This window comes from Haliaeetus albicilla, chromosome 2 (assembly GCF_947461875.1).
Source record: "Haliaeetus albicilla chromosome 2, bHalAlb1.1, whole genome shotgun sequence".
NCBI lineage: Eukaryota > Metazoa > Chordata > Aves > Accipitriformes > Accipitridae > Haliaeetus > Haliaeetus albicilla.
Window position 1 is genome coordinate 37,537,356 of NC_091484.1, and position 13,498 is coordinate 37,550,853.

At 43.8% G+C, this 13,498-nt stretch overlaps 1 protein-coding gene and 1 long non-coding RNA gene across 10 annotated transcripts in view; one reads left to right on the top strand and one right to left on the bottom strand.

Moving 5' to 3' along the window:
* The window catches only part of RARB (retinoic acid receptor beta), a 337,201-nt gene that overhangs the window by 4,839 nt on the left and 318,864 nt on the right, over nucleotides 1–13,498 (bottom strand). For all 9 annotated transcript variants that reach the window (XM_069771329.1, XM_069771374.1, XM_069771318.1 and 6 more), the window contains 3 exons: nucleotides 12,317–12,493; nucleotides 4,506–4,710; nucleotides 3,016–3,174 (listed from right to left, as the gene is read on the bottom strand). In XM_069771329.1, coding sequence (XP_069627430.1) covers nucleotides 3,016–3,174; nucleotides 4,506–4,710; nucleotides 12,317–12,493 — 541 coding nt within the window. The remainder of the gene's footprint in view (nucleotides 1–3,015; nucleotides 3,175–4,505; nucleotides 4,711–12,316; nucleotides 12,494–13,498) is intronic.
* LOC138682078 (uncharacterized) lies at nucleotides 4,708–6,171 on the top strand. The gene is made up of 2 exons (XR_011322297.1): nucleotides 4,708–5,323; nucleotides 5,361–6,171. It is a non-coding gene; the product is annotated as an uncharacterized lncRNA (long non-coding RNA).

Below are 13,498 nucleotides of genomic sequence, written 5' to 3' on the forward strand. Positions count from 1 at the left end.
AGAAAATCAGGAAAAGAAGTAAAACTCCTGGGTTGAGATAAGAACGATTTAATAGAACAGAAAAGAAAAGACTAATAATGATAATGATAACACTAATAAAATGACAACAGTAGTAATAAAAGGATTGAAATGTACAAATGATGCACAGGGCAATCGCTCACCACCCGCCGACCGACACCCAGCCAGTCCCCAAGCGGCGAAAACCCTGCCCCCCACTTCCCAGTTCCTAAACTAGATGGGACGTCACATGGTATGGAATACACTGTTGGCCAGTTTGGGTCAGGTGCCCTGGCTGGGCATGAGAAGCTGAAAAATCCTTGACTGTAGTCTAAACACTACTGAGCAACAACTGAAAACATCAGTGTTATCAACATTCTTCACATACTGAACTCAAAACATAGCACTGTACCAGCTACTAGGAAGACAGCTAACTACATCCCAGATGAAACCAGGACAACATATTTTGCTGCTGACAGGGAAAAAGCTTTTTCTTACCAGGACAACACCAGGCAATTTGCAGCCATAAATTCAGCATTCGAATACCTGGTCAGTTGCATAGGATTCCTGATCATCTTAAATTTTGAGTCTAACAGAACAGGAATCTGTGCTTTTTACAAGTGAAGGAAGGCAAGAAGAGCCAAAAAAATTAAAGAGGAAATAGTCTGGTTATCGAAGAACCATTCCAGAGGAGAGAACCTTTGGATAGATTCTGCTTATCCATGCTGCTGCAATGTACATGCTGGAGAGAGCACGCTGTCAGTCACAGTGGTAACCCCAGAGTGGAAGGGAGCGCTTATGTTCATGTCTTAACTGACAAGCTTCAAAATCATCTACAAAGGCAATGAGCAACTTTCCAATTGAATGCTGATTAAAAAGTCTCTTAAATAACTGTTAGGAACAAAGGAGCAAGCACTATGGTTAGAAAGAAATTAATGCAGAATTATGTCGAGAGCTGCTCTGAAAACCAGCTGTAGTCAGAGCAGTGTTAATGAGCTGAATTTGGCCATGTTAAATATCTGCTTTCTGCTGGTACAGAGCAGGTCAGTGGCAGTACCAAGTGTTTGTGTGGTTATTCCAGTGTAGAGCCACAGTAATTTTTCAGGTCTTGCAACCGTCCAATTTAATACTGGGATAAGAGAGCTTGGAAGACGGTCTCTTGCTTCGGTCCCACAAATACTTAGTTCTTTTGTTACAATACATCTAACACCACAGAAGAATGTAGTTGTATAAGGAACTCCAGTATAAGGAGACATTCTCAGTCTTTTCAGTTCATGCTTACTTTGGCAATTGCTTTCAGGGATCATGTAACATCAGAAGTCATTATCTTCTAATGTACATCTTTTCAAATGAAACTCAGGACACACCCACCCCTCCAGGACATCACCAGTCCTTTGGTATGATTTAGTTCTACTATAAAACATTAATGATATAATTAAATACTTATGTCAGAATGGAAAGAAGAATCCTTTTTCTTGTGCGTTGAACATAAAGAGACAGAGCCGTGTTCTTGAGGGAGCTGGAGGGCTCTGGCAAAGAAGCAGGAAAGTGGAAATAGATTTCCCACAAGCAAGAACAGTAGTATGAAAAGGGCTCCCCCTAAATATTTTTATAGCTCAGTACTGCGGTAAGTAAGTTTATTTTGTGGATTCAGTTGGATGGAGCTTGCTTTACTGGGGGGTAACCTGGTAAGCAGTTCCTTTTTAGGATAGTTTTGCTTCCAGGTCTGGTGTTTCCCTTTTAAGTTACTCTTTAGGTACTAACCAATCCAATTAAATTGCTCACTTCTTTTTATAAACATAGCTATAGCTTCATCTTTTAACAGATCTATATTGTTTAAAGTATAACAGTTCAGGTTTTAATGTAAAATAAGTGCATTTGAGTGATTTAACGGCTGGGTTTTTTCCCTGAAGTCTTCTCAAAAACCAGGTCAAAGGAAATCAGTAATCTTTTCAAAAGCATAAATCCAGTCTATAGCTACATAGGTACCTGTACGTAAAAGCTCATGTACTTGCTTATCTGTCAGGGGTAGCAAATCTGTAGCTGAATAAGCATAGTAAGAAAGTGGAACTGCATCAAACACTAAAAAATGAGAATGGTAGCACTTTGGACTCTGTATTCAGGCTGGTACAACTCTGATACAGGTCCGCAGAAAGGCTGGAGGTGAACAGATACCGAACAGCTAGACACATCTGGAACTGGGTCCTGGGGAGATACAGGGGTACACAAACGAGAGGAACACTGTCACCTTCAACTCCGCAGCACAGGCGTGCGCAGAGGCTGCTAACGAGCTGACGCAGTGCTGACCATCCGCTGCTGCTTTCAGAACAGCTGCCCAGCCTCCCCTCTCAGGCTGCAGGTGTCCAGGGACAAAGCACTAACCAGGGAACCTCTCTGGTGAAATGGAAGCATTCGACTATACTCGTGTTTAGAGAATTTATGTGATAGCGTTTAGACTGTGTGCGTTTCACATGATCAATCGATCGCATGTGAGACTACACAAAATGTTAAAGTAAAATTGATCCATGAGTAAACATGGTGAGTTTGGATTAGAGATGCTGAATCTCCAAATTCCTGGATCAAATCAGTTCTAAATCTTCAGTACGTCACACCACAGTTTAGGGGGATTTTGGATGCAGAAGTCTTCTCTGATGTCTGTAAACAGACTTTGGTTTTTTGAAAGCCATTAGTGATACAAAGTACATGTTGACCTGCACCCCCTTGTAAACATTAACAAAGGTTTAATTCAGGGGTTTATCTTGTCTTAAAATGACTAACAAAGGGTTCGTGCTAATGATTTGCTAACCTACCTCTACCCTAAGTTGCATGAAGAATGTAGCACCATGTATGTTTACAGTAGAACCAATTTAAACACGGGAGTTACATAAAGAAGAAGAGAAGAGAAAGGTCACAAGGACCTTTCTTTGACATATTAAAAAAATAACAACCCAGGTCTCTAGGCCAGTTTCCTCTGAAACGTAACACTGACTATTGCCAAATTATTGGGAGGCACTGTACCTTTTGCACTGATGCTACGAAGATCTGTGATTTTCATTAAGATCTTTGGGAACATATGAGGCTTGTTGGGTCGTCTCTTTCGGATATAAATTTTCAGTGCTTCAAGCAATGGTTCCTGAAGCTTATCCACTTTCATTGGTTCTTCAAGGTCCTGGCGATCTGTAGAAAAGTATCATATTGCTCGTATGATTTTAAATATTTTTTTTTTTTTTTTACAAACTGCAAATCACAGAAGCTCCTCCATGTTCTTGATTAGAACTCCATGAATTTCATCTTTCTCTCCAATTATGACCCACACTCTGTAGTGAGTATGCCACAGGAAGAGGATAAACCATGGCTTTCTCAAACTTAGATTCATTTTTCCTGGTGACTGGAAAGGTTTGTCATTTGAGTGGTCTGGAATTACCAGTTTGCTCTTGTATCTCCCTCTCCAAGGGGAAAACACCTCGCTGCAAACAGTATTTCAGAATTAATTTTGTATGCGTCATTGATAAGCTACCTAGGTATACAAAGAGATTAACCACTAATTTATTTTTTGTATCAATACTAAAATAAAGTGAGTTACCATCAGGTATCAGCAGATGGCAGTGCTAGCTTGAGTGACAACAAATGTCACCCATGAACCAGGATGCACCAGTCACATACTAATGACATCTCAGAACCCATCAATGCTTTTGATGGGCTATGGTTAGAGACACATAAAATCGGAATGATTTTGTACTAAAGGGCCATTGTCAGCAAAGACTGAGTTGTTTTTTAAACATGCTCTGGTAGCACCCAGTTTGCATTTAAAAAAAAATGGCCCAACTAAACAAGGTGTGTTTCTACTGCTGGTCCAGATTTTGCAAAGGAAGAGAGAGACTAGGGGATTAAAATAACAGAAATTTACAGAGGATTTTGGAAATTATCTGCAACTTTGCTTTTTGTATTTAAAACCATGATTCTACCTGATTTTACTTGACAATGTCCCTTTCAAGTTGTGATCAGTCCCCCCCCAAATCACATCATCAGTGCCACTATGCTAATTTCAAAGTATAATCTATTTTTTTCTAAAGTTATCACTGATGACTTCTATGTGAATGTAACTATACACGTATGCATGCAATTATATTTATGACTAAAAGCTGTGCAACGGGCATCTTGCCGTAACAAAGGTCATTCATACAGGTACCCATATACCGCTTATAAAGAAATGCAGTTGGATATATCCTGTAGTCCTTTATCAAGCAAATAATAGGATCGGTTGCTTGACAGAATGATTCGATTCATTTAAAAACATATCAATAATAAAACCAATAACCATCACCAGTGGAAAACAAACCTTCAGTGTTAAGTGGTTTATATAACATATATAGTAATATTACATATATATATATATATATATTTTATATATATGTTTTAGTACAGGAAAGCCAAACAAGTAAAACAGAACTGAAGATAATAATTATCGTGTGTATTTCAAATGCATCTGAGTTCGTGCTGTACGATACCTCCACAGATTAAGCAGATGGCACTAAGGAGACCTGTTTCTGTATCATCCATTTCCAAAGGCAGGAGCTGGTTGGCAAACGTGAACACGAGATCAGTCAGTGGGCCAAATCCGGCATTGTGCATCTGAGTTCGGTTTAGGGTAAGGCCATCTGAAAAGGTCATGGTGTCTTGTTCTGGTGTGTATCTTGTGCAAATTCTAAGGATCTGTGGAAGGACAAAAAAAACAAAAAACCAAAAAACCTGAAGAATTCAATCCATGAGAGGTTTGTTGCATTTTCTCGATGGTGGCAAATGACCCACGGAACTGCACTACACGGTCACGTCAAAACAATCCGAAATCAAACTCCAGTTTGTTCAGGTCTAGTAGCACAAAAATTCTCCGGTACAACATAAATATAGTCCATTGACTATGGGTATTTTTTGTAACAGAAATTTAAGAACAGAAATTTTCCCCCTAGTTATGAAATAATCAAAACTTCTACGCAATTCTCGCCATTTCCCATGTCACCAACATTACCATAATACTCACATAAACCGCTCTTTAATTAGTACGCTCTACAGACCTAACTTTAAAATGCTCTCGCACTGCTGATCTGATCCAGCAAGATCATAAAAATATCTCACCTCTTTGAACACATATAAACATATTTCACTGATTTGGGGGATCAATTTTGCATGACAGTGCTTCTCTGGGTTGTGTCTTTGGTAAGGACAGAGTGTCTCTGCGGTATCTTGTGTGAGTGAGCGCAGACAGCTGTGAGTTGGTGAAAGAGGCAGAACGCAACTCGTGCTTTGGGGTGCCTTCCTTTTGTCCGTGGTAACTTGTGCTTTGGGGTGCCTTCCTTTTGTCCGAGACAGCAGACAGGAGAACACCGCTGTGTGAACACAACCCTGCGTGAGCACCCCGAGAGCAGTGCAAAGCCCTCCCGCTCCCGAGCAGCTGCAGTTATGGTCTCCACGGAGCGCCGCTTGTCTTGCCAGCCTGGGAGCTCGCACCCGAGCGGATTATCGAACTTTGAACCTCCACAGCGCAGCGTGCGGGGCTGCCGGCAGCCCGGCCGGCAGCCTGGGCAGTTGGCCCAGCTTTTCTTCTCTTACGGTTGTTGTTACTTGCGCGTGCCGTAACACTGAACCTCCTCACCGGCCCGTTGGCCTCCAGCCTTCCTTGAGGCTCCGGCGCTTCCCCCATCCTGAGCCCTGGGCATGGTAAGAGCGCGCACCCTGCCTGCCTGGTGCAAAGCCTATCTTCCCGCTGCTGACCGTGTCCTTCGCTCCCGTGCAAGCCCAGGCAGTGTTGGTTTTGGCAAGCTTGCTTGTATGCCGACAGCTACCCAGCACTGACCCCAGACGAGAGAGCGTTCGAGGGGAGGATGGGGATTCACACCTCTAACTGGACACGGAGGAATGCAAAACACATGAATAAAACACCGAGGATGCTCTGCATTTTGTTAGTAAATGCCTCTGGGGTAACTGCAGTGTCACCAGTGCTGTCACGGCGGAGGTGGCAGCACGGCCAGAGAGTGAGTGCGTGAACGCTTTTGCCTCTCAGAGCAGACCCAGGATGCGTCCCGTGATAAGACTGTGTACGGCACGGGCTCATTTGTACAGCTGCTATTAATGAACGCTGCCTTAAGGATCAAATAAAAGATATGTCCATCATGTTGACATATTTCTGTTATATATATATATCAATGCTTAATGTTTAAAATAATCAGAGGGGGGAGAAGGCTTATCCCTAAACTAAACTAAAATAAAACCTTGTAGAAGTCTAGCTGATTAGCTAGGCTAAGACTACAGCTATATTTTTTCAGGGCTTGACTATATTTATTTCCCATACAGCCATCCTACTTGGTTTTAAAGACTCAACAAAAAAGATTTACACAAACATAAGTGAGCACAGGGAGAATTTTAATTATTCCTATAGCTGCCGAAGCTCTGAGTCAGAGGCCCCAGCACTTGGCAGCTGACCAGTCTGGGCTTGGTTCTCCCACTTTTCATCTTTGCCTGGCAACACTGCTCCAAATAAGCAGGGAGGAGAGTGAGGAGGACACAGCATGTAAAAGACCTACAGGGAAGCCTTTATTTCTCTTCTTAAATTCCTTAGTAAGAGACTCAGTAGGGTGTATTTCTGCAGAAGGCTCTTCAACTATTTTCTATCTCAGCAATAATCTTATCTCACATTGTGGGTATACATCGAAGCACTGAGACTCTATGGGGTTGGACAGGCATGTTTCACATCGTTCCCCTACCCCTGAATGAAAACAAGCTCTTGAAATTACTTGAATCAATGACAAAGAGAGGCACAAATACAAACGTGCAGCACTCAAATTCTTCACTGACCACAAATTCCCCAACTAATATACGTGATCTTAAAAGGCTGCTGGTAACTCCAAAGGTTTTATGTAATAGCCAAATTGTATTTCAGGATTATTAGCAGAAATTAACATTGTAAAATATGGCACCCTGTCAATAAGAGACAGCATGTTTACCATATTCTGCCCTGCCAGTGACCACCAGCAGTTCTCTCTCCTGAAGTTCACTGTTGGTTATTCTTTTAAATCATTAAAAGGCTTGTATAGAAAGGAGAAGAAACATGCAGAGTTTGTTGTTTTTAAGAAAAGCTAGGTTTGAAAACTTTGCATACTTACTGAGAAACCCAAGAGCTACTTGGTTTACTTCTCTAATGGCATGCAAGAGAAACTGGAGTGCAGTTCTCCCCATCTGAAGCCTGCATATAGAGTAGCTGCCTTCCAGTAAGGGTATGTGGCCTGTGATGATCAGGTATCCAACTTGTGGAGGAACAAGGCTCTGTACTTCTTAAGTGGTACTAATTTTCCCTTAGCTCAGCTAGGGAGAAAGGCAGCCCCTTTTATTCCGGTGCTATTTTAATTGATAAGCCTTAGTAACATGAGTTCCTCCCTCCAAACCACAGGACTGCCAGCCCAACAAATTAGCAGAGCAGGACTTGGAACTAAATTGGGCAACGCCACGGTGTTTCCTGAAGGCTGCCCGCAGCCTCACCGGCAGCTGCCCAAGCAGAGCTGGCAGGTACAGTTCCATCGTACCCTCCCTCCGAGGGCAAGTCTGGACACCGGCTGCCAGCGCCGCACTGCCCAGAGACTCCCGGCCCGGAGGGACTGGGGTTCTCCGGAGCAGTCATCCCCAACAACCCGGCGGCCGAACGCGCACCTCCTGCCATACAACAGGCTGCTGGCTCCCCCGCCGTGAAGCTCTCCGTGCTCACCCCCCGGTGCCGTAAAGCCCCGCTCCTTTTGGGGGTGCGTGCTAGGGGTGCTCAGCAAAGACCTACCAGATCACAGCCCCCCAGGGTTAACGCTGAGGAAGATTTCCAGGCTGGATCCTCACCGGGAATGAATTTGAGGTTAGGTGACTCAGCCTAGAGCCCCCGTGGGCATGCACAGAAACAGACTTCCAGGGGCCTTGCAAAATTGAGAACTAAAACATAAAGGTCCCATGGAATTTAGCTACTTCCAGGCTTAGGCAGCAAGCAGGACGGCTTTTTGCAAAAGGCAGACTTCAGGCTTCGTACCTAAATGCTGTGCCAGCCTGCACAGCGCTGGAGGAGCCTGCAGCAGCTCTGCTGGGCACTGGCACAGCTGAAGCTCAACTATACGTTTTCTGCAATGCACTTAGCTTGACTGCAGCTATCAGGTCTCAGGTTTCTCCTGCATTCCTTCGACATTATCCCACAACACGCTGTTATTAAACGCCGAGACAGATCATTTGAAATTTTTTTTTTTTTTTTTTTAAATTTGTGTCCTTCATCGAGATCTGCAAAACGCCATGGATATTGCTGATTCGCTGCTAAACCTTTCTTGGGCAAACTTCCAGTGTCAAAGTGAAGCTGATTTCAAGCTCATACACACTGAAGAACATATGGGAAATGTCAGCACTTCAGAATAAGAAATCACGGTATCTTTCTCTGTTTTAAACTGAACTGCTGTCTAGAAGACATCCTCCTAATGTCTTCAGTGTTGTTTAGATTTTGTAACCAAGCCAAGTATTTTAGTTGTCACTCTGCTCTTAAACGCCACTTGGAGCCATAAATAAGGTTCTTGCCCATGATTAAAGGACCCTTTGTTTTAAGGAATATTTATATCTTGAAGCATCTGGGGTTCCTATGAGCCAGTCACAAAGCGCAAAGCAAAAACCCTATGGGTCGCACAAAACCAAAACCATCCAGAAAGCTGCATTTACAAAATTGTTGCTACTATAGAATTGTTACTCATTTTAAAAAGATTAGTTAAGGCAAGCTGGGCTTTTATTTTAAGAAATCCTGTTGTTAGATGCTAGCTGCCTTAGCTGGCTGGGACAGTTTCCCGAGAGGAGAAACCCAAGCAGGTGACTCTGAAACAATGAACAAACCTCCATGGAGCTGCCATACCCCATCAGCATGGGTTGCTCCGCACACACAAATGCCTTCCTAGCATTAACACTCAGGGTTTTACAGCAGAAAGCAAAAATGACATTATTAAGGATTAGCGTTCAAGGACTTCTCAGGTTTTTATCCATCAGATTTAAGACAGGCTGGACTCTGGACTCTTTCCACGTTCATTTTACCAGAGCTCGGTGAGGCTAGTGATGCTTGACCGCTGCCGGGCCAGCGTACCAGCAGACAGAAGTACTGACTTAATTTATGACGGTTACTGACTGAATTTTAGTAATATTTATCCGTGGAACTTTTGGCACCAGAGCAGATATAAATTCCACCATCCTCAATTGGCACCTTCAGCTGCCTTGCGAGGCTTGATGTTATTTCCCTTCCAGAGATTTTGCTTGTTTGTATATAAAACAATTCTTTGGCACACACCCAGCGGAGTTTACTGAGCTCCTGGCACCATTTCCTTTGTCAGCCTGTTTAAGGGGGGCTTTAAGCATCCACGGCCGCAGGAACCAATGGAGCAGAGCCCTCGGCAGGGTCTATAAATGCTTAAGGGTCCCGTCCCCCCCCATAGTCAGTGCTGACGGGCAGGCGGGCAGGGAAGCTGGGGTCCTGCTGGTGGGGAGAGCCCGGCCACCCTACCTGGCTGGGCTGGGAGCCCCACGCTGTTCCTCCCACGTGCCGGGGCTCTGGGGACAGGTCCAGGGGAATTGCACAGCAGCGGGATCGTGAGCGCAGAGCGGTGAGGCCCATGCCCGTGTTCACGCAGCAGACCACGGGCAGGCACCGGCAGCGGGCGCTCACGCAGCAGGAAGGGGAACGGCGCTCGTCCACGTCTCAATGCGCAACCAAATAAAGCGTTCGAAACACTCATCATTAGGAGAACTGGCTTGCTGGGGGGAAATATGCGCTATTAAAACACCGCTCCAAGTACTGAAGTTTAGCTTAAATAAAGATACAGAGCTGCACTGCAATTCCGGTTATGTGCAGGTGATGTGGGTTTAATGGATATGGGCATTTCACAGACAGCGCGTGCACTGCGCATTACTGTGCTTGTGGTAATTATCCCTTTTTCTTTTTAAGCAGCACATAAAATAGTCACATAAAGCTTGTGTAAATGTCGCGCAGGGAAGTTAGGACTCTTCACGGCAACCACGTCTCATCTGCTCCCGTTCTTGAAAAAGCCTCAGCTCCTCCCTGCTACGGGTAGCTATGGCACTCGCTACGCCCTGCTTGCTCGGATGTGACACCTCCGGCTTCGTGAAAAATAAAAAAGAGAATGAGCAGGTGATCAGGAATGACAGGTCTCAATAAAGTTTATAACTAGAGCTTGAAGGTTGCCACATGGCCACAAAGTAAAGGTAGTGAATTGTATTAAAGAATCAACCCTTTCTATCCATTAATTGGTTGAAATAAAGTCACCATTTACCACCTGCTTCATTACTCTTTTTCTAATCTGACATCTAGGCTTTTATTTAGTCACTTTGATCAAAGGCTGTGAAGTGCCTTTATCTAGGCACTTCAGATAAAACCCCAAGCAGAAAGGCTACCCTAAATACTTGATATCGTCCAGCCAGTGTTGGCGACAAAAGCAGTGAGCGGAGCTGCCGTGAGGACCCCATGCCACAGGGCCTGTGCACACTCCTGGGGTAAGCTCCAGTTACCCACCCCAACAAAGAGCGTCAGGAGCTGGCAGGATCCTGAGCAATTACAGAATTACGGTGTGGTTTTTTTCCAGCAGCTACGGAGCCAGGGCATGGCAGCAGCAAATAGGGGGTGGCAGCTTAAGGGCTGAAGTTTTAGGGGTAAAGAGTTTGGATGTGCAGATTCTTTCTATATCCTGACTCCTCCCCATCATCTTTGGGTAGTTTCTGCATTAACCATTTGTTACTGGTTACAACATCAAAGCGCAAAGCAGTTTCTGTCCCGTATGTTTGGCAGAATACACTCAAGGCAGCGCCACAGTTTATCGATTATGGTACGCCTTTCGGTGTAAGGGGAACGTAACTGCGTCTTATCAGGACAGAGCTGGTGACGACGGGCGTGCAATTGGTAACGAATGGCCCTGCCCTGCAGAGGGACCACACACAGTAACGATGAGATGGCCGAGTCTGAACGAGCGCCTGGACAAAGGGGACAACGAGAGGTGAATCTCGAGCACGGCAGGCCAACTTCAACCTTCCCTTTTTTAATAGGCTGGAGACTGATAACCCTTCCCCTCTCTCACCCCTCTTCCTCCTTCATCAATGTCTTCTAGATGCGATTCTTCAAAACGGCTTTTGACAAAACAAGAGGAAAAGGTCACAGCAGTTAACATCCTCCTCAATATGATCCTGTTTGAAGCAATGCACTTTTAGAAATTCCAAGATCAATTACTTCAAATTCCCTAGTTCAAAATTCTGTGTCATGCCAAAAAATATATCTACAGTAGCCATCCTATAATGGGCTTCTTGGCCGTGCTTGGCTCAATGAAGCCCTGAAGGTTTGTACTCAGAAAACATTTAAAATATGTTTAAAACATGCTGAAAATACTAACTGTTCTACTCAAAGTTACTGCTACGACCAATAATAAGAAGCGTATTTGCCACTAAAAGCCTGAAGACTTCTAAGGTCTTGATAAAGAAATGCTGAGATCCCAGAGGGTTCCTCTGAAGGTCAGCATGACAGAAACAACCAGAGACAAAGGGAGTAAAGACAGTTTGCCTTGACATAGTGGCAAAGTCTGGAGCAAAACTCCAAGACCATCTGCAGGTTGTATGTTTGCCTATTTAAAATGAAATGACATTTAGCTAAAATCTGTACAGTTTCCATTACAGTGTCCACTTCCACAGGTGCCTGCAGCACTGGTGAAAGCAGGGGGATCTGCATGCCGGAGGTGTGCGCCTGCCGGGCTCCAGGCACACCAGGTTCCCCTCTACAACCTGCAAAAACCTCACTCTGAAGATTTTTATCTTGTTTCTCGGATCACCTCATGAACACAGGTACAGCACGTTCCTAAAACGTTACACAGCGGACTGTCTTTCTAGGTATCCTTTATGCAGAGCATTATGTTTTGGAGGGAGGAAGAAGGAAAGAGAATCCGATCTCTCTTCAGCGTTAACAATAAGGAAATTTTTCCAAAGTTGCACATATTTCAAGTTAGTGCCACAATACCAAAATGTGCCCTTCTTGCAACTATACTGAAATCCACAAACTATAAGGACTTATTTTGAAAAGTATGCTCATCCCACATAACACAGGTCTGTAATGTGCTAGAGTCCACTTGTGACTGTACCACACTACCCGGTAAGCTCAAGTTTGCAACCATAAGGCCGGGGCAGTATTTGACCCCCCTCTCGCTGTCGATTACAGTAAAAAGAGCAACAGAAAATACATTAGTAGCATAACAATGATGTTAAAAATACATACCAGTATATCCAGGCAGGCTGCTTTAAGTAGAGTTATCTGGTCTGCAATGGTCAAACTTGTAAAGCCTGGCAATCGCTTTGCAAATTCCACTATTTTAATAATGCACTTTGTTGCAAGTTCACTGAATTTGTCCCAAAGCCCAAGGTCCAGTCGAACCCGATGATCTGCGCTGGAGTTCTGGAAAGACAGACAGAAGGCACCATAAATCAACAACATCCCTTTCAGTAAATGGTTTTCAAGGGAAAGAAACAACAACCGAGTATTCCTTCCAGAAGTACTTTCTATTAACATTCCAGGCATTTTCTGCAGCTTGCTGTTGGGATGATGCTGGTTTTAAACGTGGATTAATCGCCTGAAAATTCCTTGGATATTTCTCTGTTACTTACGATTGCAGAGGCCATCTGTACAAGGAATACAAATGAACTTAAACATTTCCAAATGCCACTATCATTATTCTTCCTTGCCACTATATAATAAGTGCATTGAGAGAGACAATTTACAGTTGTACCCCAGAAAATAGAAATGAACAGTGGAACAAGAATATCAGGTCCTCATCTGGAAAAAGCAGCACAGTATTTGGAACATAGTTTCACATACTTAAGGTCTTAGCAAATTAGTTCTACTTAATTTATCTGCTCTGTGGCTCTGCAAGAGTTTTACAGCTTTCTCAAGCTACAGTCTCCCATGAATTAAAGAGTATTTCTTTACACGATGTTAGGAAAAACACCATGTGCACTGATGAATGCTATATGCTCATTTGACGGTGCATCCAACATATACCCTACCATTTGAAGTGTTACAAGGACATTCCAGCTACACCTTTCAGAGGGTGTTTCCATATATTCATGTATCTTAATCCAAAAGTCTGTAATTTTCTAGGATGCGTAGAAAATCTGTGTTAAGTTTGTGATTAAACTCGTGTTTTCATACATTCAGAATAACCACTTAACCCCTGAAAAAGTTCAACATGTCAGCCAAGAACCGGCTGACTCAAAAGTTGCTGTGATCGATCTGATGCTAGTTAGTCCAACAAAAGATGGTGTCAAAGGGAAACCTGGCCAGTTGTTTCCAACCCACACGTGATTCCCATGGGGTGAAGAAAAACAGGTAACAACAGCTCTGCAATACCCCAGGCCCCTCTCCTCTTTCTTCACCATGCAGCATACTCCCATTTTGCAAGCA